Source organism: Rutidosis leptorrhynchoides, chromosome 10, assembly GCF_046630445.1.
Source record: "Rutidosis leptorrhynchoides isolate AG116_Rl617_1_P2 chromosome 10, CSIRO_AGI_Rlap_v1, whole genome shotgun sequence".
In the NCBI taxonomy this organism is placed as follows: Eukaryota; Viridiplantae; Streptophyta; class Magnoliopsida; order Asterales; family Asteraceae; genus Rutidosis; species Rutidosis leptorrhynchoides.
Window position 1 is genome coordinate 342,353,795 of NC_092342.1, and position 25,176 is coordinate 342,378,970.

Consider the following 25,176-nt stretch of genomic DNA (forward strand, 5'->3'; position numbering starts at 1 on the left):
TATAAGTATGTTAGAACAAGTCTCATGTGAATCGGAGGTCCATAGCGTGCCAAACATTTTCCGTATAATTGACAAGTAGGTCAGAAGCTGGACACGGCTTAGGCCGCGCCGCGACCCAGGATTGCCGCACCGCGGCATTGGTCGTGTGCTGGTACCTGGTCAGTCTGAATTGTTCAAGTCCAAAATCAAAACTCTTTCAAGCATAAATTACAAACCGCTAACACTTAGAACTCGCACCTTATATCGTTAGAAAGCTAATTTGACAAGGAACCCAACTAAACACATTTCACCAACCGAAAACATTATTTGCAATAATCGAATTTTCAAATCAAATGATCAATCAATGCACACATTTAATGCTTCAAATTTTACAAGTGCACATTTATGATTCAGGCATTTAATGCATACATAAAACACGCCGTTTTGTAGATAATCAAGCATACAATACAACTAACTACTTACTAACAATAATTCATGGCTTTCAATGCATTAAATGTTCACATTCAATTCTATCAAACCCTAACCAACAACCTCAAAATCACTAATCATGTTTATGAAGTTTTCTAAAACAACCTACACATCAAATTGAAGCTGGTGATGTTAGGAACACATTTAATACATGCATATATAACATTTAACATCATTCAAACAACCAAATCACCAAATCAAACACACCAAAGTTTATGTTCATGCTAGTTACTTCAAATAACAAAATCGAACATATAAATCATATATTCATGTTAGACTTGAGCCATAGACACTAATTAACAACTTTATAAGTTAAAAACATCAAGAACACAAAATCTAGTGATTTTAGAAAGTTACCCAAATGAGATGTACTCGGTATGGAATCGAAGAGGAAGTTGCAAGGAGTTCAAATATGTAATTTGTTTTGATTGAAGCTTTCTTGAACGAATTTAGATGATGATTTCTTTGTTTGGAGAATTGAAAGAAAAATGGAAAGTATGAAGAGAAAAGGAAAAATGAAAATGAAAAAGATGAATGGATGGGAGTGGTTTGACCACTTTGACCTAGTCAAAAGTTTGGTCACATGTCAAGATTGGTCCCTCAAGTTTAAATCGGGTGCGTGAATTACCTAAACGAGATAATTTAAAACGCGTATTAACGGGAGGTGTTATAAACATATAACGGACTTTAAATAATTAAACGGAAAAGTAAACGGAAAAAGGCGGGATGTTACATTCTAAACCCTAATATCTAAACCCTATAAACCCTAATATCTAAACCCTAATAGCTAAAACCTCAACATACGCTCGAAAAACACGATAATTGTTATACACTTCTTCGTGCGTTTTCCCGCCAAAATAAAAACATTTATCACAAAGTGTCTTTATTAAATGTTCATATTTTCATCCCATCTATAATGTTCGTGAACAAAGTTTTTTCAAAAAACGAATTTTTTTTTTTGCTTCCCCCGCTTAATATATATATATATATATATATATATATATATATATATATATATATATATATATATATATATATATATATATATATATATGTATGTATAATATGTATAATAATAATAATAATAATAATAATAATAATAATAATAACAACAACAAATTAACTTATAATAATAAAAAATAATAACAATAATAATAAAAAATAAAATAATAATAATAATAATAATAATAATAATAATAATAATAATAATAATAATAATAATAATAATAATAATAATAATAACCACCCGTTTGATAAGCAGCTGTACTTATATGATAAGCTACTGTCCTTATCTTTTGCATATATCATCTCGTAGTACTCGTATCTCACTTGCTATTTATATCTCGCGTGTCTTTATTCTTCGATTCACATCTCTTCTCCTCTGTGCTTTCAATTTCTTTCTCTCAAAATCCCCAACAAAAGAGGTACATATATATCTATATCTATAGATATATCTATATCTATGTACAAACCTTCAGATCCGTCTCTGTAATCTTTCATCATCTTCTTTAAAGGTACGAAACATCAAATTTTGTTTATATCTCTCGTTAACCTAATGATTATTATCTCTGTATGCGCAATTATACGTGTAGACGATTCTGTATGTATATATATAGTATGTGTGTATGTATATGTTTACGGAAATTGCTAATTATTTGCTGAATTAATAATTGTAACTATTCGTTAGGGTTTTGCTTGTTGAGTTATTCGTTCAATTTTACCTAATTAGAGGTTAAAAGTATTTTATTTTTGGATCCACGTGGAAAATAATTTAATTTTTAATTTTTTTTGCAGTTTTTGGGAAGAAAGGAAAGCTATGTCTTCCCTTAGTAGAGAACTTGTGTTTTTAATACTTCAGTTTTTAGATGAAGAGAAGTTTAAGGAGACTGTTCACAGGTAGGGTTTATTAAGTTTTTTTTTTTTTTTTTATAGAGTTTTAATGTTGAATTTGTTATTATGTAAACAGATTGATGAAAATGTGTAATTGTACTGTTATGAAATTTGGTTGTGGTTTTGTGTTGATGTGTGATTGAAAGTTTGTTGTATTGTTAAGGTTGGAGCAGGAGTCAGGGTTTTTCTTTAACATTCGTCACTTTGAGGAAATGGTGACGAATGGCGAGTGGGACGAGGTTGAAAAATATCTTTCCGGATTCACGAAAGTGGATGATAACAGATATTCAATGAAGATCTTCTTTGAGATTCGAAAGCAGAAGTACCTAGAAGCTTTAGATAAGTATGTATTTTTTGTGTATTTTGTTATTTTATTCAGCCTGTTCATACGCGATCCCTTTGATTTTTGCATTAGTTACAAACGTGCTTAGGTTGTGTTATACAAACTTGGAAGGAAATTAGTGATGGATACATGAGTCCGCTTTTGTCGTTTAGGGATATCTTAGTAAAATCTTTAAGTTGGGATATAATTGGTTTCGGTTAGAAATTTATAACGAGGTCATCATTTGTAAAGATATGCAGATTCTTATTATATATTCAAAATGTAGGAAGGATCGTGCTAAAGCTGTTGAAATTCTAGTGAAGGACTTAAAGGTTTTCTCAGCTTTTAATGAAGATCTTTTTAAGGAAATAACGCAGCTTTTGACGCTTGAGAATTTCAGGTTTGGATGTGTATTTCATAAATTGTATAGTGCGCACACTTTTATTTTGTTTCTTTTTGTTATTGTTGTACAACTTTGGTTATTTATGAGCCGGGCATTTCTCATACAGAGACAACGAGCAATTATCAAAGTATGGTGACACCAAGTCTGCCAGGGGTATAATGTTGGGTGAGCTTAAAAAGCTGATTGAAGCGAATCCTTTGTTTCGTGATAAGCTAAACTTCCCAACTTTGAAAAATTCACGATTGCGGACACTCATCAATCAAAGGTTCATATCTTTTTTGCTAATTGGGGTTGATTTTTCTTTCTTAATTTCATGACTCTGTTTTGAATTTCCTTTTATATTTATATATGTAGTTTAAATTGGCAACATCAGCTGTGTAAAAACCCGAAACCGAATCCAGACATAAAGACTTTGTTTGTTGACCATTCTTGTGGACAGTCACAACCGAATGGTGCAAGGGCTCCATCCCCTGTTAATAACCCATTAATGGGTGCTGTACCAAAGCCCGCAGGCTTTCTACCTTTAGGCGCACACGGGGTAAGTGTAAATAAGTTCTCAATCTTCTTTATTTCTTATACAAATCTAAATTTTCAATTTTTCTTAATTATTTTCATTTTTGCTACTATTTTCCTTTGGGTATAAAGCCTTTTCAGCCTGCACAAGCAGCTTTACCAACATCTCTTGCTGGTTGGATGGGAAGCCCATCCGCAGTGCCTCATCCATCGGGTTCTGCCGTTCCTCTTGGTTTCAATCCACAAAATAACTCTGGTACATAGTTTATTTTAATTGTATCGATCCGTGTTGTGTGTGTGTGTGTGTGTATATATATATATATATATATATATATATATATATATATATATATATATATATATTGTTGCATGTGTTATTGATAGTTAATGTTTTTTGCATGATAGCTATAATAAAGCGTCCGAGGACTCCCCCAACCAACAATCCTGCTGTTGACTATCAAACAGCTGACTCTGACCATGTATTGAAGAGAACAAGAGCATTTGGTATTTCTGAGGAGGTATGCGTTTTCTCTATTACCTTCAACATAATGATGTGAAGCTTTTTTCCACTTACAAGAATAATTTGTTTATAACTTTATTCTTATACATCTATGTGTTGTTAGCAGGTCAATCATCTACCAGTAAATATCTTACCCGTTGGTTACAGTGGTCAGAGTCATGGTCAAAGTTCATACTCATCGGATGATTTACCAAAAGCAATGGTGATGGCCCTAAATCAAGGTTCAGTTGTAAAAAGCATGGATTTTCATCCAGTACAACAAATTTTGCTTCTTGGTTAGTTCTCATTTGCTCTAAAATTGATCTTTTGACTTTCCTTAAAAACGTGTACTAATTACAATTGTTCCTGTCCCTTTTCTTTTAGTCGGAACAAGTACAGGAGATATCATGATATGGGACCTTAGTAGTAGAGAAAAGATTGCTCATAAGAATTTCAAGGTTTGGGATCTTGGTGTTTGCTCAATGACTGTGCAGGTTTGCATTTAAATCTAGTTCTAATTCTAATTCTAATCCTGATCAAGATTGATATTATGGTTACACTTTGACCGTTGACTCTTGTGCTAGGCCTCTTTGACCAATGACTATACTGCATCCATCAACCGTGTAACTTGGAGTGCTGATGGAACCCTATTTGGTATGTTGATGGTTGTTCATTTATTTCAGAAGATTCAAATTAACTATTATGAAATTAATGAAATATTTTTCAGGTGTCGCGTATTCAAAGCACATTGTGCAGATATACTCTTACCATGGTGGTGATGATCTCCGAAACCACTTGGAGGTTTTTTTTTTTTTTTCCTCTTAATTAGCTGACATTAATCCATGTTTATATATATATATATATATATATATATATATATATATATATATCTGAGACAAGCTTAATCTTCTACATGGTTCCTTTCTACAGATTGAGGCTCATGCTGGCAGTGTTAATGATATTGCCTTTTCTTACCCAAACAAACAACTTTGCATTGTGACTTGTGGAGAAGACAAATTGATAAAAGTTTGGGATGCAGTAACAGGGAATAAGCAGTATACATTTGAAGGTCATGAAGCACCTGTATATTCTGTATGTCCCCATTATAAAGAAAACATTCAGGTATAAATTATATATATCTCTAAAAATTATGTTTTTCTTCCCCAAATTCAGTTATTGTTATAATTCCTATATGTTTTTATACCAGTTTATATTCTCAACTGCAACTGATGGTAAAATAAAAGCGTGGTTGTATGACAATATGGGTTCGAGAGTTGATTATGATGCACCGGGTCATTCATCAACTACTATGGCATACAATGCCGATGGAACAAGGTTTGAAAAATCAACGACTTTGCGCTTATTATGGGATTAGTGTAAATACTTACTACTTCTGAAGCTAATTAAAACATAATAAATTCATGCATAATAGGTTATTTTCATGTGGTACAAACAAAGAAGGAGAATCCTACATTGTGGAATGGAATGAAAGTGAAGGAGCTGTGAAACGTACATATAATGGGCTTGGAAAACGATCTGTAGGAGTTGTACAGTTTGATACCACAAAAAATAGGTTTCTTGCTGCTGGTGATGAGGGTTTGGTTAAATTTTGGGACATGGATAATGTTAACTTGTTGACGACCATTGATGCTGAGGGTGGTCTACCGGTACATTTTCATACGAATACTTAAATATTATTTATTTATATCTATATGATTATACATTTGTCACTTTTGGTTCATTAAATGTTTTAATATCTGCAGGCTGCACCTTGCATAAGATTTAACAAGGAAGGGATTCTAATGGCTGTGTCAACAAATGATAATGGTATCAAAGTTTTAGCAAATCCAGATGGGCTTAGGCTACTAAGAACCATGGAGAATCGTTCTTTTGACCCCTCTAGAGTTGCATCCTCATCTGTAGTAAAGGTAAATGTTAGATTTTGCAGGTTTAATCTATATAATTGTATTGGATTATGATTATTCCCAACAGATAAATACATCTAGCTAAAAATCTTCTAAATTTATTTACATACTATTAATTAATAAGTATTTACTATCTATTTGGATAAAATGTCTTTTGGGTCGCCCAAAGCAAACCCTACCCATTTTGTCTTACTAAATGCTCTGCCATGTGTACAGAGCTCTGCAATGACTACATTTGGTGCTGCAAATGCTTCTGCTGGACCAAATGTTATGGATAGACCTACACCTATCCCCTCGATGGTCCCAATGGTTAGTTATTTCTATATTTGGGAACCACAATACTAATATTCCTTTCCTTATCTGTTGTCCATGTTATCACGATGCTAACATTTTTGCTCGGTTGTCCTTATAGAATGGTGACAATCGAAGTTTGGTTGATGTTAAGCCAAGAATCGGAGATGAATCAATGGACAAATCAAGAATATGGAAACTGACTGACATCACAGAACCGTCACAGTGCCGCTCCTTGAGGCTTCCGGATGCTACATCTTCCACAATGCTGGTATATATATATATATATATATATATATATATATATATATATATATATATATATAGTGAAATGATCCCTAGAGAACTAGAGTATGTAGAGAACCCATAGAACTCATAGATTGAACTTCAATCTATGTGGAGACTGAGCTTCAATCTATGGAAAAAAATTAGAATCTGCAAAAAAAAAAAATCTGCAAAAAAAAAAAAAATCTGCAAAAAAAAAAAAAACAGTAAATCTGCACAGAAAAAAAAAAGTGAATCTGCAAAAAAAAAAAAAAACTGCGAAAAAACGCCAATCTGCACGCAGATTGACTCAATCTGCACACAAAAAAAGTCAATCTGCACAGAAAAAAGTCGATCTGCAAAAAAAAAAAAAACTGCAAAAAAAAACGCAGATTGACTCAATCTGCACGCAGATTGACTCAATCTGCACGCAGATTGACTCAATCTGCATAAAAAAACAGGAAAAAGTCGATCTGTAAAAAAAAAAAAAAAAAAAAAACTGGAAAAAATCGTCAATCTGCACGCAGATTGACTCAATCTGCAAAAAAAAAGAAAAAAAATGTGAATCTGCAGCAGATTTACTGAATCTGCACGAGTTCCATGGGTTCTCTACTACCTTTGGTTCTCCATGGATCCTCACCCTATATATATATATATATAGGGGCAGGATCAATGGGAAGTAACCAATCGGGGGAAGCAAATTTTATTTTTTTTTTGGAATTTTTTTTTCCGGCATCAAGATCACACGAAAATATGAACATTGAAATATGAACATTTAGAAGAGACACTTCGTAATGAATGTTATTATTTAGGCGGGAAAACGATCGACAAAAATAACATTCAAGATAATATTGTTCGTGAAGAATATGAACGTTTTTTTTCCATGTTTTGTGAAGTAAAATTTAGCCCGATTTAGAGTTTAGGGTTTAGGGTTTGGTGTTTTGGGTTTATGGAGAATCAATGGGGAAGTAACCAATCGGGGGGAAGCAAATTTTATTTTTTTTTTGTTTTTTTTTTGGAATTTTTTTTTCCGGCATCAAGATCACACGAAAATATGAACATTTAGAAGAGACACTTCGTAATGAATGTTATTATTTAGGCGGGAAAACGATCGACAAAAATAACATTCAAGATAATATTGTTCGTGAAGAATATGAACGTTTTTTTTCCATGTTTTGTGAAGTAAAATTTAGCCCGATTTAGGGTTTAGGGTTTAGGGTTTGGTGTGTTGGGTTTATTCCATAAACCCAAAGCACCAAACCCTAAACCCTAAACTCTAAACCGTTCGTATTAAGAACTCAATCTAAATCCTAAATCTAAACCCTAAATCTAAACCCTAAACCCTAAATTTCTAAACCCTAATATCTAAACCCTAATATCTAAACCCCAATAGCTAAAACCTCAACATACGCTCGAAAAACACGATAATTGTTATATATTACTTCTTCGAGCGTTTTCCCGCCAAAATAAAAACATTTATCACAAAGTGTCTACTAAATATTCATATTTTCATCCCATCTATAATGTTCGTGAACAAAGTTTTTTAAAAAAACGAAAAAAAAAAGTTTTTGCTTCCCCCCGATTGGTTACTTCCCTCTTGATCCTACCACTATATATATGTGTGTGTGTGTGTGTGTGTGTGTGTGTATATATATATATATATATATATATATATATATATATATATATATATATATATATATATATATATATATATTAAAGCATTCAACTCCTGTTTTTTGTATTTCTGCCTTGGTTTAGGTTTCTGTCAAACTCAATTGACCTTCTTCCTTCATATACTTACAGGTTACAAGGTTGATTTACACTAATACGGGACTTGGCATACTGGCTCTAGCAGCAAATGGTGTCCATAAACTATGGAAATGGATGAAAAATGACCGTTACAAAATCCCAAAGGTATCTATTAGTCTATTACCGCGTTCTTAATCCTACATTTTGTTATTGTAAACCTAATTTTACCTTTCTTTATGTCATTCAGGCTACTACTAGTGTTACCCCTACATTTTGGCAACCAACAAGCGGCATCTTGATGACTAATGTTATCAGTGATACAAACCCCGAAGAATCTGTTTCTTGTTTTGCGTTGTCAAAGAATGATTCTTATGTGATGTCAGCATCAGGAGGGAAGATCTCTTTGTTTAATATGATGACATTTAAGGTAACATATTTTTTTTTCTTTCTAAAAGTTGTACTTTACCAAGTACTGTTTATATAATTTATATATTGGTTGTGTAAAACTTAAAATATATGTTTGCAGACGATGACTACATTCATGCCACCACCACCCGCCGCAACGTTTTTGGCGTTCCATCCACAAGACAATAACATTATAGCCATAGGCATGGATGACTCATCTATCCAAATATACAATGTCCGCATCGATGAGGTTGTTACTCGATCTTTCTTATTATGAAACTTAGATATATTTAAATCTTTGAAAAACGAGGTAATATTCATTACTTTGGTGAATAGGTCAAAACTAAGCTTAAAGGCCATAGTAAGCGGATAACAGGCTTGGCCTTCTCTAATGTGCTTAATGTGCTAGTCTCTTCTGGCGCTGATTCTCAGGTGAGAAAATGGAAAATTCTCAAAAAGCATGAATCTTTTTATTTGGAGATTTGTTTTTCATAGTTATATATCAATCTTTTGGCAGTTGTGTATTTGGAGTACAGAAGGATGGGAGAAGCAAACAAATAAACAGTTGCAAATTCCACCTGGGCGTGTTGCGGCTCCCGTAGTCGATACGCGTGTACAGTTTCACAACGATCAGACACATCTGCTTGCAGTTCATGAAACTCAGATAGCAATTTATGAAGCACCTAAACTTGAATGCATTAAGCAGGTGAGTATTGTTGGTTGGTAAATTATTCATCTTGTAGGCTTATGTTCAGTTATTATTCTCGCGATTGCTAAATTTTATTATTTATTGAACAGTGGGTCCCTCCTGAAACAAGTGGTTTGATCACACATGCTACCTATTCATGCGATGGTCTATCAGTTTTCGTGAGTTTTGAGGATGGAAATGTTGGTATTCTTACTGCATCAACGCTCAGATTGCGATGCAGAATCAGTTCGACCGCATACTTGCCATCTAATCCTAAGTGAGTGTATCTTTAAGGCACTGTTGTAAAGATAGATTTTTTTTTGCCATATATCTGTTTGAAATATTTATGTTTTATGTTTGATAAATGAATTTTTTTAAACGTATCTTTAAGATTTTGGACATGCTTATGATGATAACCACCTCACTAACTTCTTATTAGCTACCCCACTAACCTTAATGTACCATTTTTTGTGCATACAGGGTTTTTTCTTACAGATAGCCTTAGGGTTATTAATTGCTGTAATCATAATTGACCCACTAGATTGTTGTGTGTTCATTGAAATGCTTTAAAGTTAGTGGACAAAATAGTCTTTCGGCTCCACTTGACCTTACATGTCTAAAACTAACCTAACTTGTTATGACCAATGTGCCTATATGCCACCTTTACTTTTTTTGTGTTTAAACATCGTTTTACAACTAACTTGTAATTTTGCAGCTCAAAGGTGTATCCAGTTGTGATTGCTGCACATCCAACACACATCAATCAATTTGCGTTAGGGCTGACTGATGGTGGAGTGGTTGTACTCGAGCCTCAAGAATCAGAAGGGAAATGGGGCACTTCACCGCCACTCGAAAACGGTGCTGGTCCGAGCAATATCACAACAGGTGCAGCCGATCAAGGGCAGAGGTAACGTCTAACCGTGGATGGAAGAGTTTAGGTACAGCAGTGAGTGTAGGCAGTGATACCTGGAATTTGTAGTGTTATTGACTGACTACCCTTTAGAATCAGGTATTATAGATGGATGGTGTAAAGCAAATCTTTTATGACAATGTTTTATTTTTTATTTTTAACAAGGTTCTGTTTAAGTTGTCGTTTTAGTTGTGAGTTTAGGAGCACCTATACAGAGGTTTTTTTATCACAGTGTGTTGATATCAACTCTTTTTAGTGATTTTAATGGATGTGATGTTAATTTATAGATGTTACTTGATGTGTTATGAAAAGTTATGTTCTCTCTGTTTATCATCTGATGATGAAGAGTAGTTCATACATCATCAGTTTTAGTCATAAACCATAATTTTTTAGTTAGTTATCTGGCTGATAAAGTCATAATCGTAAACATTTTTATCTTCTGATCAAAATTTGTTCTTCATAGAAATGAACCAACTTGAAGAAAACCTAAGGATTCTGAACCAGAATGATCATAATATAACACTCTTCTAGTCTATATCTAAGCTTGTTCGTTTATGTTATGGAACGAAGAACATTATAGTTATGCAAATCGTCGAACTAACCTCACCTAACCACAATATTCGGTTGAACAATAATGAAGCTATAATATTTTGACTCTTTACTTGCAATAATTACAACTAGAAAAACATGATCAGTTAATATATCTTTTTCCATTTCAGAGACTCAGTTTTTAGTGTTTTAAGCTATCATCGTGATAAGTTTATGATTATGATTTGTATATGATTATATGATATGATTAATAATGATCAAAAGTGGGTACAAATAAACAAGTTGGAACTGTTTTTCTGAGTTTAATGTATGTACTGAACATATGTTCAAGTAGAAGAGAATTATGAAGAGAAAAATTAAGGAGTGTGGAATTTGGGTTTGTCCCACATCGGCTAGCATAAGAAACCAAGGGGACTGAAAGTGGCTATAAAATAGCAGCGAGTTGGAACAATGAAAGGCACGCAGCCATGCAGTGTGCACAAAGCGAACTATTCTTTTGCCTTTTACTAAAGAATACCGTGTGCACGTTGCATCAAGTGGCATACGCTTATTTTTGGAGAGTCCCTTTAATTAAGGCTCCAATCAATTTTTCAGTTCAATCTTTGTGTTCCTATCGTACAGACGATGCCTTATTGTATTAATTAGCTAGCATAACCTGCCTGTTAATAAGCTTCTACTCGAGTTTCATGTTTCGTTTAGTTATAGTTTGCTGACGTATTTGTTTTTACTGAGGTTTCTGCTTGTATTCTCGTTAAAGATGTTTTTATATTCGCCTTTTTTGTTTTAATATGGTGTATTTTATTGAATTGATTTTAATCAACATTTATTTGTATTTGTGATGTATGATAATTGAATTTTACTAGAAGAACCGAAACCCTAGAACAGCTGAAGGTAATTTGTCCTCTCAGTTGTCTAAATTATTAAGGAGTACTTATTTTGCACTAACTGTGGGCACATTATATATACATCAAAATGTTACACATAATTAATTTTAATTATATAGTTCATAATGTATACATTAATGTCTTAGTTGTCTGTACATGATCTATAAACCACTTTTCAGCAAGGATTAACACAATATAATACACAGGTAGACTTAAGTAGTCCGACGTTGCGACTTTACACCATCCATGGTCTAATATTGATGGCGAAGTTGTATTCTTCCTGGCATTACTGTAGTCTGTTAGTTACTATTTGAAATAGTTCGGATTTTGTCACAATGAATGGTGTATAATGTGTAACATTGCTGCTAATTGATTGATTTTTACATATGTGTGTGCAGTATATCTTGTTGAAATTTATGTAATTCTCTCATTATTAGATGTTTTTCTGGATTTTTTACTGATCAGTTTGATCTTTTTGTTTGAATTGCAGCCAAATTTGGCTCTCTTTCTGGCAAACTTAATAAGTTCAGTGCCATACTACTGTATCAACGTAATGTGTATAATGATGCTCTTTTATTGTTTGTTTGTCAACTGTTTTCTTCATTTCTGTATCTGCATTTTTCACAGGTGATTTTGGTAATGAAAATGTTGAGCTGGTTAAAAGTATTAGTATTGCTGCATTCAAAATGACTAAAACAGCTATTTTGAAGAACCATTTGTTAGAAGTATTGCAAGTTGTTTTATCAATTGGCCTTTTGGAGAAATTCAGGGAAATCATGTTTTTGATGCTTGTGATCAGAAGTTATGTTGATACTCCGTAGTATATTAATCTCAATATTGCCCCTTTTTCCCCGAGTCGATTATTATGAAATCTCCGTATTACTTATATTCTGTTTTCCATTGTCGATTTATATTGACTACCTCATCAAAAAAAATGGTGTGAACGTTTTTATTTAGGCTTTTGGATTAAGATTTCATTCTGGTTTGAACATTTTACCTCCTCCATACCCTGTCAAAGGTTATACACAATGCGATTTTCATCTGATAGTCGGTTGTGCAATAGATTTCTTTTCAGTTAATACTATTTTTGCAACTTGCTTTTCATATAAGATTATATCCAGATGGATTGCTAAGAATTGATTTGACTTGCAAGCGATGGCATCTCTTAAAATCAGTTACAATTTACAAAGTTGCCATCCTTTACAGTATGCATTCCAACCGGTTGTCAAACTATATCAGGTAGTCTAATACAGATCTCTCTTTACGTATAACTACAATGTTCATATAAAGAATTAAAAGACGTACACCGACAATTCTTCATCAGCGCTGCACTAATCACAACTCCAGCTGGAAAGGTTAGCTTGTTATGTCGAATTACTCGCATTTTAGTCTATTTAGCATTCATATTCATATTTATACGTTAATTGGATATAAAAGAACACATGAGTATATCTTCGTTAACATAATTCAGGTTGTCATAGACCAAAAGTAAATGGTAGTATATAGTTATAAGTACCACAAAAGGGATTCCTAGTGTTTTTGAGTAGATCCAATATTTTAGTTAACCACTTGGACAGTGTTCAAGTGGCCCTAGTGAAGCTGTAGGTCTCGGGTTCAATTCTTGGCAATGTTCTTTTGAGTCTAATGGAGGATTTACAGTGGAAGGTGCTTTACATTGGGTGACCTCTGGTTTCCTAATGTCCGAGGTTTACCTGCTATGAAGGAGCTAATGTGCTCATTGGCTTGTGACCCAAAAGAAAAAAAAAAAAAAAATTCATATGTATTACTCCACTACTTATCTGATACGAACAAGAAAATGTCATAATGGTTTTACGGTTATTACTCAAGTATTTAAGGCCATATAACCAAACACTGTGGTTCACTTCTAATTCAAGAAAAATTAGAATCCACACAAATTTTAGTAACAAAAAGCAACGGTTTCAGTTGAAAAAGTCAAACACTTTAAGAAACTTAACAATAGTTTAGGGACCAAGTTTATAAAGTTAAAGATGTTTAAAATTAGAAACTACACTTGTCATACACCACTCAATCATTAATCAATACACGTAATAAAGTTGACATACATACGTTCACCATCTTTTGTGTTTTGTAAAGCATTCACTTTTCTTTTGTAGATCGGTACTTATTCTTCTTTCTTTTAATCAATCATCATCAAAATCAAATCAAATTCTCTTACAATTTCTGGTAAGTGTATAATGTATCTATGTGTGTTTTTATGTTACATGTTGAGTGTTTCAATCGTTTTTATATCGTGAATATATATGTGAATCCATTATGTAAGTGATCAATAATCATTACATGCAGCTAGCTTGAATCAAATTGTATGAATTTAAATTTGAGTTTTTATTTTGATTTTGTGATGAAAAACATGCAATCAATGTATTGTTTGTGTTAATATATATAGTACGAGTAATATATAATATATATACGCGGGTTCTTATAAATCGATTATGTATCTATAATCCATATGTTTTAGCTTTCTTGATCCATAAAAAGAAAGATACCAATATGAACTTTGTGATATATTTTGTTTCAGAGATCTTAAGACCTTCATGAGAATAATAATGACTATATGTAATATTCAATGATCATTAATTTGCAAATCATTATGCAAAAGTGATCAACTGAATAGTTTAATTTTAAGACTTGTAATAATAAACAAGAAATCAGTATGATTGCTAATGTGTGAGTGCTTATGATTTTGTAGCTTATATTCAAGAATAGATAGTAATCTAATGATACATTATTTTGCAGATTTTGCTTTTGTGGCTAGAAGAACAAGTGCTGATTAACAGCTGATCTGTATCGATGTCTTCGAGCACTATCAGAAAGGCGATTGGGGTGGTTAAAGACCAAACCAGTATAAGCATTGCGAAAGTTGCCGGAAACGTAGCCCCTGATCTTGAGGTGCTCATCGTAAAGGCAACGAACCATGACCACGAACCAGCCGAAGAGAAGTACATAAGAGAGATACTTCATCTTATATCGCAATCAAGATGTTATGTAGGTGCGTGCGTTTACAACATTTCAAAGCGGTTGAGTAAAACGCACGACTGGGTTGTTGCATTGAAAGCGCTAATGCTTGTACACCGTTTGTTAGTTGATGGTGATCCGGTTTTCGGTCAAGAGATAATGTACGCGAGTCGAAAAGGTGCTAGGGTTTTGAATATGACGGATTTTCGTGTTGAGGCTCTTTCGAATTACTGGGATCATTCAGGGTTTGTGAAGAGTTATGGGATGTATCTTGATCAGAAGGTTGAATTCATCGCATTTGAACGTAAAATAAGTCACAAGTCAAAATCTTATGGTGATTTATATGAATCGGTAACGAAAGTTGCAATGACGCCCGTTAGGGAAATGAAGCCCGATCGGGTATTGGAGAGGTTGAATAAACTGGTTCGGCTTATGGATCGTGTGTTATCGTGTAGGCCAGCTGGCAGTGCGAAAAGTAGTAAAATGGTGCTGGTTGCGTTGTACCTCGTTTTAAAGGAAAGTTTTCGGATTTATGCTGACATATGCGAGGCGTTGGGAGTTTTGTTTGATAGGTTTACAACAATGGAGTATGGTAATTGTGTTAAAACCTTTGACCAGTATGTTAATGCAGCTAAAACGATCGACGAGCTTGTTGACTTTTATAGCTGGTCAAAGCAGTTGGGAGTCGCTCGAGCTGCTGAGTTCCCGGATGTGCAAAAGGTGACCGACAAGGTTTTGGGAACGCTCGAACAGTTATTGAGGGAAAAAAAGATTCAGATCAAGAAAAATATCGAAGAAGGTGATAAAGAAAACGGGCCATTGCCGCTAGTTGGGCTGACCCAACCAAGTAACAACCTGTTGGACCTGGAAGACGAAACAGCGCCACCTGTCACCAATGGGAACACGTTGGCACTTGCGTTGTTGTCTGGACCGAAAACGGTGTCGGAAAGTGGAAAATCCGATTGGGAGCTGGCATTGGTTGAATCGACTAGTAATGTAACTAAACCGATGGCTGCAAACACGATAAGCACTGGTCTTGATCCTTTAATGCTGAATGGGATATATGATCAAGGAGCGGTGACATCATCACACACGAGCTACAATCAGGTAAGTGCAGGACCAGTGTTAGCACTGCCTGCACCTCATAAGAACGTGGTGGACCCACAAGACCCGTTTGCAGCGTCACTCATGGTCCCACCTCCACCGTATGTACAGCTTGCTGACCTGGAAAAGAAACAGAAATTTGCAGTGCAGGGACACCAGGTTTGGCAAACGTATGCGATGCAAGGACAAGGGCCGCCTGGAAAAATTAATGCAGGTATTGCAGCTACTTATAATGGCATGGGACAACAAGCAGGCTACAACTATGCGCATTATTGACTATCAGTATTCACCATAGCGTCGATGTTTTTGAATGCTCAATGCTACTAAGATAATTTTTGACTTATTGTAAAATGATATTTTGATTCAATGAATAAAATCAACGTCGCTATCGAATAAAAACATAACTTAAAGGATAAAAATTCAAGATGCTGTTTTAGTCATTATTATGTTAACATCAAACATTGGTGTTTAGGACACTTAAGTACTGTGATTGTGTTAAATATGAATAAAGATGATAACTTTATACCCAAGATTTAAAAGAAGGAAAAAAAAATCTACTTAGATTAATCAATAATGGTACATTAAGTTATCACCAAAATAATGTAGGTTTGTTCCCCCGAAAGATAACGGAATTTAGTATCTAAGTTTGACCTGTAAACACTGAAGCGGCAACGCTCTTAATCGATTCACAAGCTTTATGCATATCAGATTATGTGTGCGCAGCCGAAACAAACAATCGGATGCCCACGGGCAGCTTGCATTTATCAAGTGTTGACCTTCTAGAAGGTACCACAAAAACGGAGTGTTGTTTCAGTACCTGCAATTCCATCAGCTTCTAAATAACTAAACCTCATCTTATATCATACATTCATACGTGTTGAACTGAATAACTCATCTGCAATCGATTTAAACTTACACGGTCAGCAATATTTTCAAGCAACCGAATATTGGTTCTTAAGGACCCCCTGGATTTCTTTAGAACGAGGAACACCAAAGGTGATAGTACGTCACTAGTAATTTCAAGTCCCTATATTCCCGATAATCCTACATATATGTTGTACAAAGTTATTATACTGATATACAATGATTTTATATGTATAAGCAAATAAGGCTCGACTGCTTGAGGACACACTTGTAGAAGACAGCCGAGTCAGCCGATGCATCAGTTTGGGTACTAGCCCGCCCCAGTCGCCATAAACGACATAAAAGTCGGTCAACGCTAAAAATTCTGGTCAAAGTCGGGCTGAGTCGGTCACAGTCGGTCAAAGTTAGGCCAAAATTTTTATATTTTTAAGATTTAGTTTTTGTCCTTTTCCATATTGCATATCTATCATGGTATATTAATAATGAAGTTTGTTAAGATGTTTTAAGATTCGAAACTGTACCTCCAATGGGTACTCCAAAAACAACAGCTCGAGCAAAAGGGGGTATCGTACGCAAACGTCTTCCAATCAGATGCATTTTTCACATAATTCATGATGGCTGCAACGATGTTGTTTAACAACTCCATTTCTTACGTGCTATCATCCCAGGGCAACTATCACCAATAGGTAACAACTATATACAAGCTTGAAAACCAGAAGCAAGAAATGAGTATTAGTATGTAAAGATAACAACTTGACAACTTAATGTGAATTGGATCGTTAACAGCTGAATAATCAAGATAAGTGATCCACCTCCTCAACATTCATAGCTTGGTAGTTTACAGCAATTAATAATAGAATAGAATCTAATAATAAAAAGCTACTATTGGTGATTCAATAAACCACCACAAGGATGTTTATAGCAATAAGTACTAGGAAATATGTTCATTTGTTAAATAATGAATACGGCACAATAATAATACTGTAAATAGATAAACAGTCATAAAGCATACGTTTATGAACTCACAACAAACAACGGAATATCAAAGTAAAATGAGCATAATATGCAGTAATATTCCATACTAACAGAGATAATGAGTATTTGTAATAGTTGAATGGCGGTAAAAGATTGTGAAATAACCTGATCTGATTAACAAAGAGTGTGTGGAATGGATTTAATCATGCATATCTAAAGCGTAGTGATGGTTTCTGATGCTGAATTGAAAAGAGTAAACTGTAAATAGTGATTCACCTAATTAGCAAACGCAAACTGCAAACGGTAGAGGATGTGATAATTGAAAGCTACCCCTATTACAAATAGATATGGATATCTATTAACAGAGTCAGAGACATAGAGGAAGGGTGCTCTAGATTGTTGTATCATTGCAAATTGCAATAGAATGAGTCAATGGGGAAGGGAACAAAGAATTAAAAAAAACAAAAGGAAAGAAAATTTAAAATAAAATAATTTAAGTGTACGAAAGTCTCGATACGTCCCAAAATAATTGTTTACCTTATTATTTTTGTTTGTCACAAAAAAATTCTCCCAAAATACTGTACTCCGTAAAGCTTACTTTACCCGACGTTCGAGGCCGAAGCCAATGATACTAACACTTCTTAAGTAATAGTGTAATACCGAGGATTTTTTTGAGTTCACGTAGAATTTCAATGCTCTCAAGTTAAAGGCAAGCAAATTGGCGCCAAAACAATTTCGAGACCAAAGAAAGAAAAGAACATGATAATCCATGGGGAAGAGCTTCGCAAATTTAAGTGGAGGGGATTTGATAGCTCGATTAGTTCTTTTTGTATCAGTGTGGATCTCATTATCTCTTGATAGTTGTTAGTTTGCTAGTTGCCATTTAGTTGATTTTGTTGTGATTATAATGTTTTAGTTACTTTAGGTAGTTTGTTAGTTTGCTTGTGTTGCGATGAGTCCGGTGGCGTGTTATGTTGCCTTCATTTCGATTGTAATTCTTTTTTTATATAGTTTTTGTTTTTTCTCTAAAGAAAAAAAAAATTGTAGTGCGTTACATTTTTTTTTAGCAACGTGATTAATTGAATTTAATTGAAAATATAACTTTTATAATTTGACTGTCGTTAAGGTTAAGGTGTATAAAATATGTATTTTGTAAATAGCAATTACTTTTCACTTTGACATTATCAAATTTTATAAGCTTTAAACTTCTTAATTTAATCGAGTTAAGTTTTAAAAAATTCAACTTATATTAACAAATGTATATGTAAATTCTAGTTTTACCTTTGTAAAACTTCTATTATTATCAAAACCATTTCTCAAGTAAAAATACAGTCTCACACTCTCACTCCCATTTCCACGTGTGAAACACGTGCACTAAGCTCACACTCATTCTCCCAATCTTCACACACCATCGCTGTTTTTCCACCACAAATGTCATCCAACACCGTCGTAGTTCTCGACAACGGCGGCGGTTTAATCAAAGCCGGTATCGGCGGCGAACGTGATCCAACCACCGTCGTCCCAAACTGCACCGCCCGTCCACTCTCTTCTAAAAAACATCTTCTCGCCGACCAACTATTATCACCAACAGAAGACCTAACCTCCGCCGTAATCCGCCGTCCGTACGACCGTGGTTACTTAATCAACCATGATCTCCAATCCACAATCTGGTCCCACATATTCACTAACTTACTCCACATCACACCTTCACAATCGTCACTCTTACTAACCGAACCCTTATTTAACCTCGCGTCGATCTCACGCGCGACTGACGAAATCGTATTCGAAGAGTTTAATTTCAAATCATTATTCGTTTCTGATTCTCCGTCGCTAGTTCATTTGTATGAAGCTAGTAGACGGCCGTACGACGTCGTTTCGAAAACGCAGTGTAGTTTAGTTGTTGACCTAGGGTTTAGTTTTAGCCACGTGGCACCTGTGTTTCAGAATTTCACGGTGAATTATGGCGTCAAAAGAATGGATTTGGGCGGGAAAGCGTTGACGAATTATTTGAAGGAGTTAGTTAGTTATAGATCTGTTAATGTGATGGATGAAACTTTTTTAATGGATGATGTTAAGGAGAAATTGTGTTTTGTATCTACTGATGTTGCAAGAGATTTGCAGATTGCTAGGTATTAATTTTGACTTTTTTAGTCAAATTGATTAACTTTGATGTAAATTTATATGTTTTTCTCTTAGTATTTGTGATAAATTGCTCTTATGATTTGGAATATTTTTACAATTTGAGAAAAGTTGGTGAATTTCTGAATTTAAATGCTGTATGTTTGACTTTGAAAAGTCAAAATGTTAATTTGTTGATTTTGTTAGGGTTTATGAACTAAGTAATGATACATTCTGCTATTGGTAATATACAGGAGGCGGGGAAACGACAATTATTTCAGGTGTACGTATGTGCTTCCTGACGGTATTACGCATACGAAGGGGTTTGTAAAAGACCCTGTTGAAGCACAAAGATATCAAAATTTATCTGAGGATGGTGAACTTTTGGGCTCTGAAGAGACGGATGAAGCTGATCAAACGGAAACTCGAAGCAAACCGTCGGAAAGGAATAGAATTGATCTCACCAAAAATGTAGTACTATTTTCATTTCTTACGTTTCGTCTAAAGTTTAGATTTTTAATTAAGTTAATCAATTGCAATTTGCTTACTGAATAACAGGAGTTCAGCTTGAGTAATGAGCGGTTTCTTGTCCCTGAGATGATCTTTCGGCCAGCTGATTTGGGTGCGTGTCAATCTGATGTGTTTGATTGGAAAATGAGATTAAATAGTTTACTTGGTGATTTTTTTTTTATATAAAATTGTGAAATTTTTGTAGGAATGAACCAGGCTGGATTGGCAGAGTGTATTGTTCGAGCTGTCAATTCTTGCCATCCATATCTTCATCCTGTGTTGTATGAAAGGTATTGATCAAAAAAGAAAGTAGTGTCCTTTAGTGTCGTAATTGCCATATCATAGGCTACTTAATTTGTTAATTTCATTGGTCCTACTTACATGTGCTAGGATAACCAAAAATGTGATGTGTCTCCCCCAGATGTCGCATTGTTCACTTCATAATCTAAATTATCTGTCTGACGTCTAAGTCCAACTTGTTTGCAGTATCATATTGACCGGCGGAAGCACCTTATTTCACGGTTTTGCGAAAAGACTGTAAGTTTCACTCGTGTGTTTTATTCTATTCCTAAACTTCATTTGGCAGTAATAGATTTGGTTCGGTTTATTTGATTACAGAGAAAGTGAGCTGCGTCCTCTTGTTCCAGATGTGTACCAAGTGAAGATAACAACTCAAGAAGAGTAATATAATACCATCTTTTTACAATATTTGGTTGTTTTTGTTTTATGATTTTCCCCCCCACTAAGGTAACTTATTGTAAATTGTTGTTTTTGTACTTGCAGTCCCATATTGGGTGTCTGGCGAGGGGGATCACTATTGGCATCTAGCCCTGATTTTGATGCAATGTGCGTCACCAAAGCCGAGTACGAAGAGCTTGGTTCTTATCGTTGTCGTAGGCGATTCTTTCATTAGTTCACATCCAAAATGTATTTTTTTTTTTTTATTATATGGATCTCATTTGTATGGTACCAGAGGAAAGGAAGATGTGACAGTGAATGAAAGATTAGGTTGGTATTTGAATTTTGAGCCCTATTTAGATTTGGATTTAGATTTTAGATTGAAAATCATCTACCTTTGTTGACGTATGTATACAAGTACAACAACACTTATATCACCTAATCCCCTAAATGATATAATAAGTTGTTTTGGGCTTTTATGTTTAATGGCTTTAGTAATGATGATTAAGGCACCTTGTTAGGTAGTTTTTCAGGAGTTCTATTTATTTATTATTTGACATAACGACTTGTTATTGAGAAGTAGTATAATTTTCTAAAGTATAAAACCAAGAAAAATATTCCATAAATATCTTAGACAAGTATCTGTAACCTTAAAACACCTAAAATTATAATACCAGCATTGTGTAGGACCTATGCTTGTACCATAATCAACTGAAGAACCACTTTCAATTGTTTTAGCTCTTGAAAATAATTGAAGAAACATCACTATCTGATTAAAACACATTGAATAAATTTTAGATAGTACTTATAATTATAATAATATAAATATAAATATAAATATAAAAATAAAAATAAATATAAATAAATAAATAAATACTACTGTAGTACAATAAAAAAAGCCTTAAAAAAAGATTCCGTCTGCCATGATGCATATGGTAGAATTGACAAACCATATGAAACGTTTTGATCTTAACCCACCTTCCCCTTCATTTAAAATCTTTGTCCCCCACCCTTTATAGCTTTCTATGTGTTTTGTGAGGGTGGGGTTTTATCCAATTCCAATTTATTTAATAATAACACTAAATTAATAATAACTTATTAAAAAAAAAAAATAAAAAAAAATAACTTATTTCAATTTTCACTTCAATTATTGAGCACCCCATTAAATTGCTCTAAAGGAGAAGCATCTTTTCCTCTCTTCGCTGTCTAGTCTCTATCTTTAGGTTTTAAGATAGCAATGAATGGCCTTTTTATTTTATTTTTTGTTTTGTTTTCTATTTAGTCAATTTTGGGTGATACCTAATTCAATTCCAGTATCCATGTAGTTTTGATTTTCTTCATCTTTCACTTCAAAATTCTTAATTTCCCAAAAAAGTTTTGTTTTTTGTTTTTTTGGTTGTTAATTAAAGATGCCAAGGCCTGGACCCAGACCGTTTGAGTGTGTAAGAAGATCTTGGCACAGTGATAGACATCAGCCCGTTAGAGGTTCTATCATTCAACAGATTTTTAAGTAAGTTTAATCAGCTAAATCTAAAAAAGTTTTGATTTTTATTGCTTTTTATTTATTGGGTTTTTGAAATATTGCATATAATATAATATCATATGTTTGTTTAATTAGACTTGTACATGAAAACCATAGTCCTGGTACTAAGAAGAACAGAGAATGGCAAGAAAAGCTGCCTGTTGTTGTGTTGAAATCTGAAGAAATCATGTACTCCAAAGCTAATTCCGAGGTACCCATTTTCAGTTTTTTGTTGTTGTAATATGAACTGCAATCACATCTTTAAAAGCTCTAAAAACTTTTGTTTTCCATTTAAAATATCTTAGTGATAGTTATGTTATTGTTACATTACAATTAGGCAGAATACGTAGACCCTGAAACGTTGTGGGATCGTATGAATGATGCCATTGACACCATAATCAGGAAAGATGAGGCCAATGAAACTGGTGAATTCTTGCCCCCTTGTGTTGAAGGTACACCTTTTTTGCATTTCTTAAAAAAATTTTAGATAAAAATCATAACTTGATGATGTTGTATTGCTATGGTGTTCAGCTGCCCTTAATTTAGGATGTGTTCCTGTTAAATCATCAAGAAGTCAAAGAAATACCAACACCAGAAACTACTTAAGCCCAAGAAACCAAGATTCTAGTCCAAATGTTCAAAGGCCGAATGTTGTGGATCGAACAAGTACAATTTCAGAAGCTGATAAGAATGTCAGGCCGAATTTAACAGTTAACCCTCCCGGTTCCTCGTTTCGTCCTCCCTCATTTGAAAATTCGCCTGTACAAATGATGTCCTTTGAGAATAGACCTTCTTCGGTTTACCCATTATACCAAGGTTTCCATTTTCAACCTCAAAATCACCAAAATTCAAACAAAATAATTGTTGGCACGCCAGTTTTTCAGGCAGCCCGTGAGCCTTTGCCATCTTCTTCTCAAACGGGTTGTCCTGAAAGATTATTTTTATTTGATAAAGAATACAAAGGTTCAAAGAACGAATCTCAACCCAAATTGGTGGAATGTGATTTGTCTCTAAGGTTAGGTCTTGTTTCGAGTGATCGAAAAGAGGTTACTCATGTTGATCATGTTGACTTGTATCGAAAAAGTTCCGAATCTAGTCTTAGAAACAAGGAATTTTCTTTCTTTCCTATGAATTCAGAGGCTGTAGAAGGTGACAAAACGGTCAAAGATGTTAGGAAACGAAAAACAGTAGGAGAGTTGCAGCATTTTTCGAGTTTGGATCCAGATTTTGAGCGAATGAAAAGAAGAGGTTTGTAGATACTAAATTTTATTCTGTTTTCTTATGCTATTCTTTGAGATGAAATGAGAAAGAAGTCTTTGTAAGTTTCAAGATTCAAACTTTATATTAATCTTGGATGCCCGGATAGGCTGTGTATATCTGAGTAAAAAATAATACTCCCTTCATAATACTCCCTTTCACCGGGTAGCCTGAATCAAAACCATTGGTAGAAAGCAATTCCAAACACGCTCTTAGCCACCCCCTTGGGTGTTAAGAACGGTTGGATGTTACTTGAATATGATTATGCTACTTTATTCGAGCGCCCGAGGTATGCTATGCATCCAGGAGGGCCACTTATATCCTTAATGAGTAAGCGCGTCGGAAGTCGAGCATAGTCGATTCAATCAGACTCAAAATAACCTAGTTCCTCGTGACATGCTAATTGAGAAATCAATTAGTAGGGAAGTAACCTTCTACATTTACCCGTTTACCCTTTTTCATTATTTTGGACTTGATTTGTATTAGATTTGCAGATTCATAGGCAAATGGTCAAACCCGAATTATATACAGTTGTCTGAACCTTGCGTCATATCCTTTTGGTATGTATATGAGCAGGTGGTGTTGATGGTTTGGGTGGTGAGGGTTGTCATTCATTTCATGATGTGGATCTGTTAAGCACGTCTCGCTTTCGGGTCCACCCATCGGGTTGTCATATTATCCTTATACATTCACAACCAGACCCATTGAATTAGCCATGACAAATGTACCAGGCTGGAAAAGGACCTAGGTTCTTGGCATTAAACGATGAATTGTATCGTTAATTCCAATCTGCTTTTAATATCACATTAGGTGTGTCATATTTTTACATCTTAGGGGGGAAATCAATATTTTTAAAGTAAAGGTGAAGGTAAAAGGTTTTATTTCTTTTCGGGTTACCTAAAAGGTGAATAATCCGACCTCATAGTATGCAGCCAGCAAGATTATTCTTTGACTATTTCCAACTCAACCCTAGACACTACAAAATATTAGTCCTAGCCATGATTCAAATAAATTATAAATTATTTTAAGGAAAAACTAATTTCTTTGTAATCATATTTTTCAAGTAGTTAAAGCACATCATTAAAAACTCTATTTTTATGCTGATTGCTTAAGTGAACTTGGCCTTCAAATTCGAAACCTCTAATTGCGACCATAAATTGGATACGTTTAATTGGAATTTCAAAGGTGAATTAGGTATATGGATTAACTATTTAACTATATTTCTTTTACTCATGTACTCCATATATTCAGGTATCTTGTGACCCGATATTTGAACCCCCTCTATCGTACGATAATAGCAACTTTTTCTACTTTACCCATGCCATTTTGTAAGACCTACTCGACCCGCCCCGCCCCAAAACAAATTACGTCTCAATCTCCCAAGGGTTTTT

General features: G+C 34.2%; 4 protein-coding genes, 1 long non-coding RNA gene and 1 other non-coding gene across 7 annotated transcripts; 5 read left to right on the forward strand and 1 right to left on the reverse strand.

The window, feature by feature from the left end:
- Positions 1-1,905: 1,905 nt before the first annotated feature.
- Positions 1,906-10,610, forward strand: LOC139871739 (topless-related protein 4-like). Of its 2 annotated transcripts, none has more exons than XM_071859473.1 (25): positions 1,906-1,982; positions 2,263-2,364; positions 2,522-2,701; positions 2,967-3,080; positions 3,190-3,348; positions 3,438-3,621; positions 3,729-3,852; positions 4,002-4,114; positions 4,220-4,391; positions 4,480-4,589; positions 4,680-4,749; positions 4,823-4,896; positions 5,026-5,217; positions 5,303-5,430; positions 5,528-5,762; positions 5,859-6,023; positions 6,237-6,329; positions 6,433-6,582; positions 8,382-8,492; positions 8,575-8,754; positions 8,854-8,982; positions 9,069-9,164; positions 9,250-9,438; positions 9,531-9,697; positions 10,136-10,610. In XM_071859473.1, exons 2-25 carry the CDS (start codon positions 2,285-2,287, stop codon positions 10,329-10,331), a joined length of 3,411 nt encoding a protein of 1,136 aa, XP_071715574.1. In that variant the 5' UTR covers positions 1,906-1,982; positions 2,263-2,284; the 3' UTR covers positions 10,332-10,610. The 2 variants fall into 2 exon arrangements, with proteins under 2 accessions (XP_071715574.1, XP_071715575.1); XM_071859474.1 differs by having other exon boundaries at positions 4,223-4,391.
- A 732-nt stretch (positions 10,611-11,342) lies between these two features.
- Positions 11,343-11,458, forward strand: LOC139873818 (U5 spliceosomal RNA). The gene has a single exon (XR_011767534.1). It is a non-coding gene; the product is annotated as a U5 spliceosomal RNA (small nuclear RNA).
- A 1,408-nt stretch (positions 11,459-12,866) lies between these two features.
- LOC139872581 (putative clathrin assembly protein At2g25430) lies at positions 12,867-16,138 on the forward strand. The gene is made up of 3 exons (XM_071860488.1): positions 12,867-13,118; positions 13,899-13,968; positions 14,539-16,138. The coding sequence occupies exon 3, from the start codon at positions 14,593-14,595 to the stop codon at positions 16,135-16,137; it is 1,545 nt and encodes a 514-aa protein (XP_071716589.1). The 5' UTR covers positions 12,867-13,118; positions 13,899-13,968; positions 14,539-14,592; the 3' UTR covers position 16,138.
- Positions 16,139-16,424: 286 nt separating this feature from the next.
- On the reverse strand, positions 16,425-18,096 carry LOC139871740 (uncharacterized). Its single transcript, XR_011766746.1, has 4 exons — positions 17,866-18,096; positions 17,247-17,429; positions 16,778-16,905; positions 16,425-16,678 (listed from the first exon to the last, which is right to left on the reverse strand). It is a non-coding gene; the product is annotated as an uncharacterized lncRNA (long non-coding RNA).
- Positions 18,097-19,063: 967 nt separating this feature from the next.
- LOC139872299 (actin-related protein 6) lies at positions 19,064-21,439 on the forward strand. Its single transcript, XM_071860146.1, has 7 exons — positions 19,064-19,829; positions 20,073-20,289; positions 20,377-20,440; positions 20,534-20,618; positions 20,815-20,865; positions 20,947-21,009; positions 21,112-21,439. The coding sequence occupies exons 1-7, from the start codon at positions 19,132-19,134 to the stop codon at positions 21,239-21,241; spliced, it is 1,308 nt and encodes a 435-aa protein (XP_071716247.1). The 5' UTR covers positions 19,064-19,131; the 3' UTR covers positions 21,242-21,439.
- A 733-nt stretch (positions 21,440-22,172) lies between these two features.
- LOC139873166 (uncharacterized) lies at positions 22,173-23,886 on the forward strand. Its single transcript, XM_071861099.1, has 4 exons — positions 22,173-22,516; positions 22,625-22,739; positions 22,866-22,980; positions 23,060-23,886. Exons 1-4 carry the CDS (start codon positions 22,416-22,418, stop codon positions 23,782-23,784), a joined length of 1,056 nt encoding a protein of 351 aa, XP_071717200.1. The 5' UTR covers positions 22,173-22,415; the 3' UTR covers positions 23,785-23,886.
- The last annotated feature ends 1,290 nt before the right edge of the window (positions 23,887-25,176 follow it).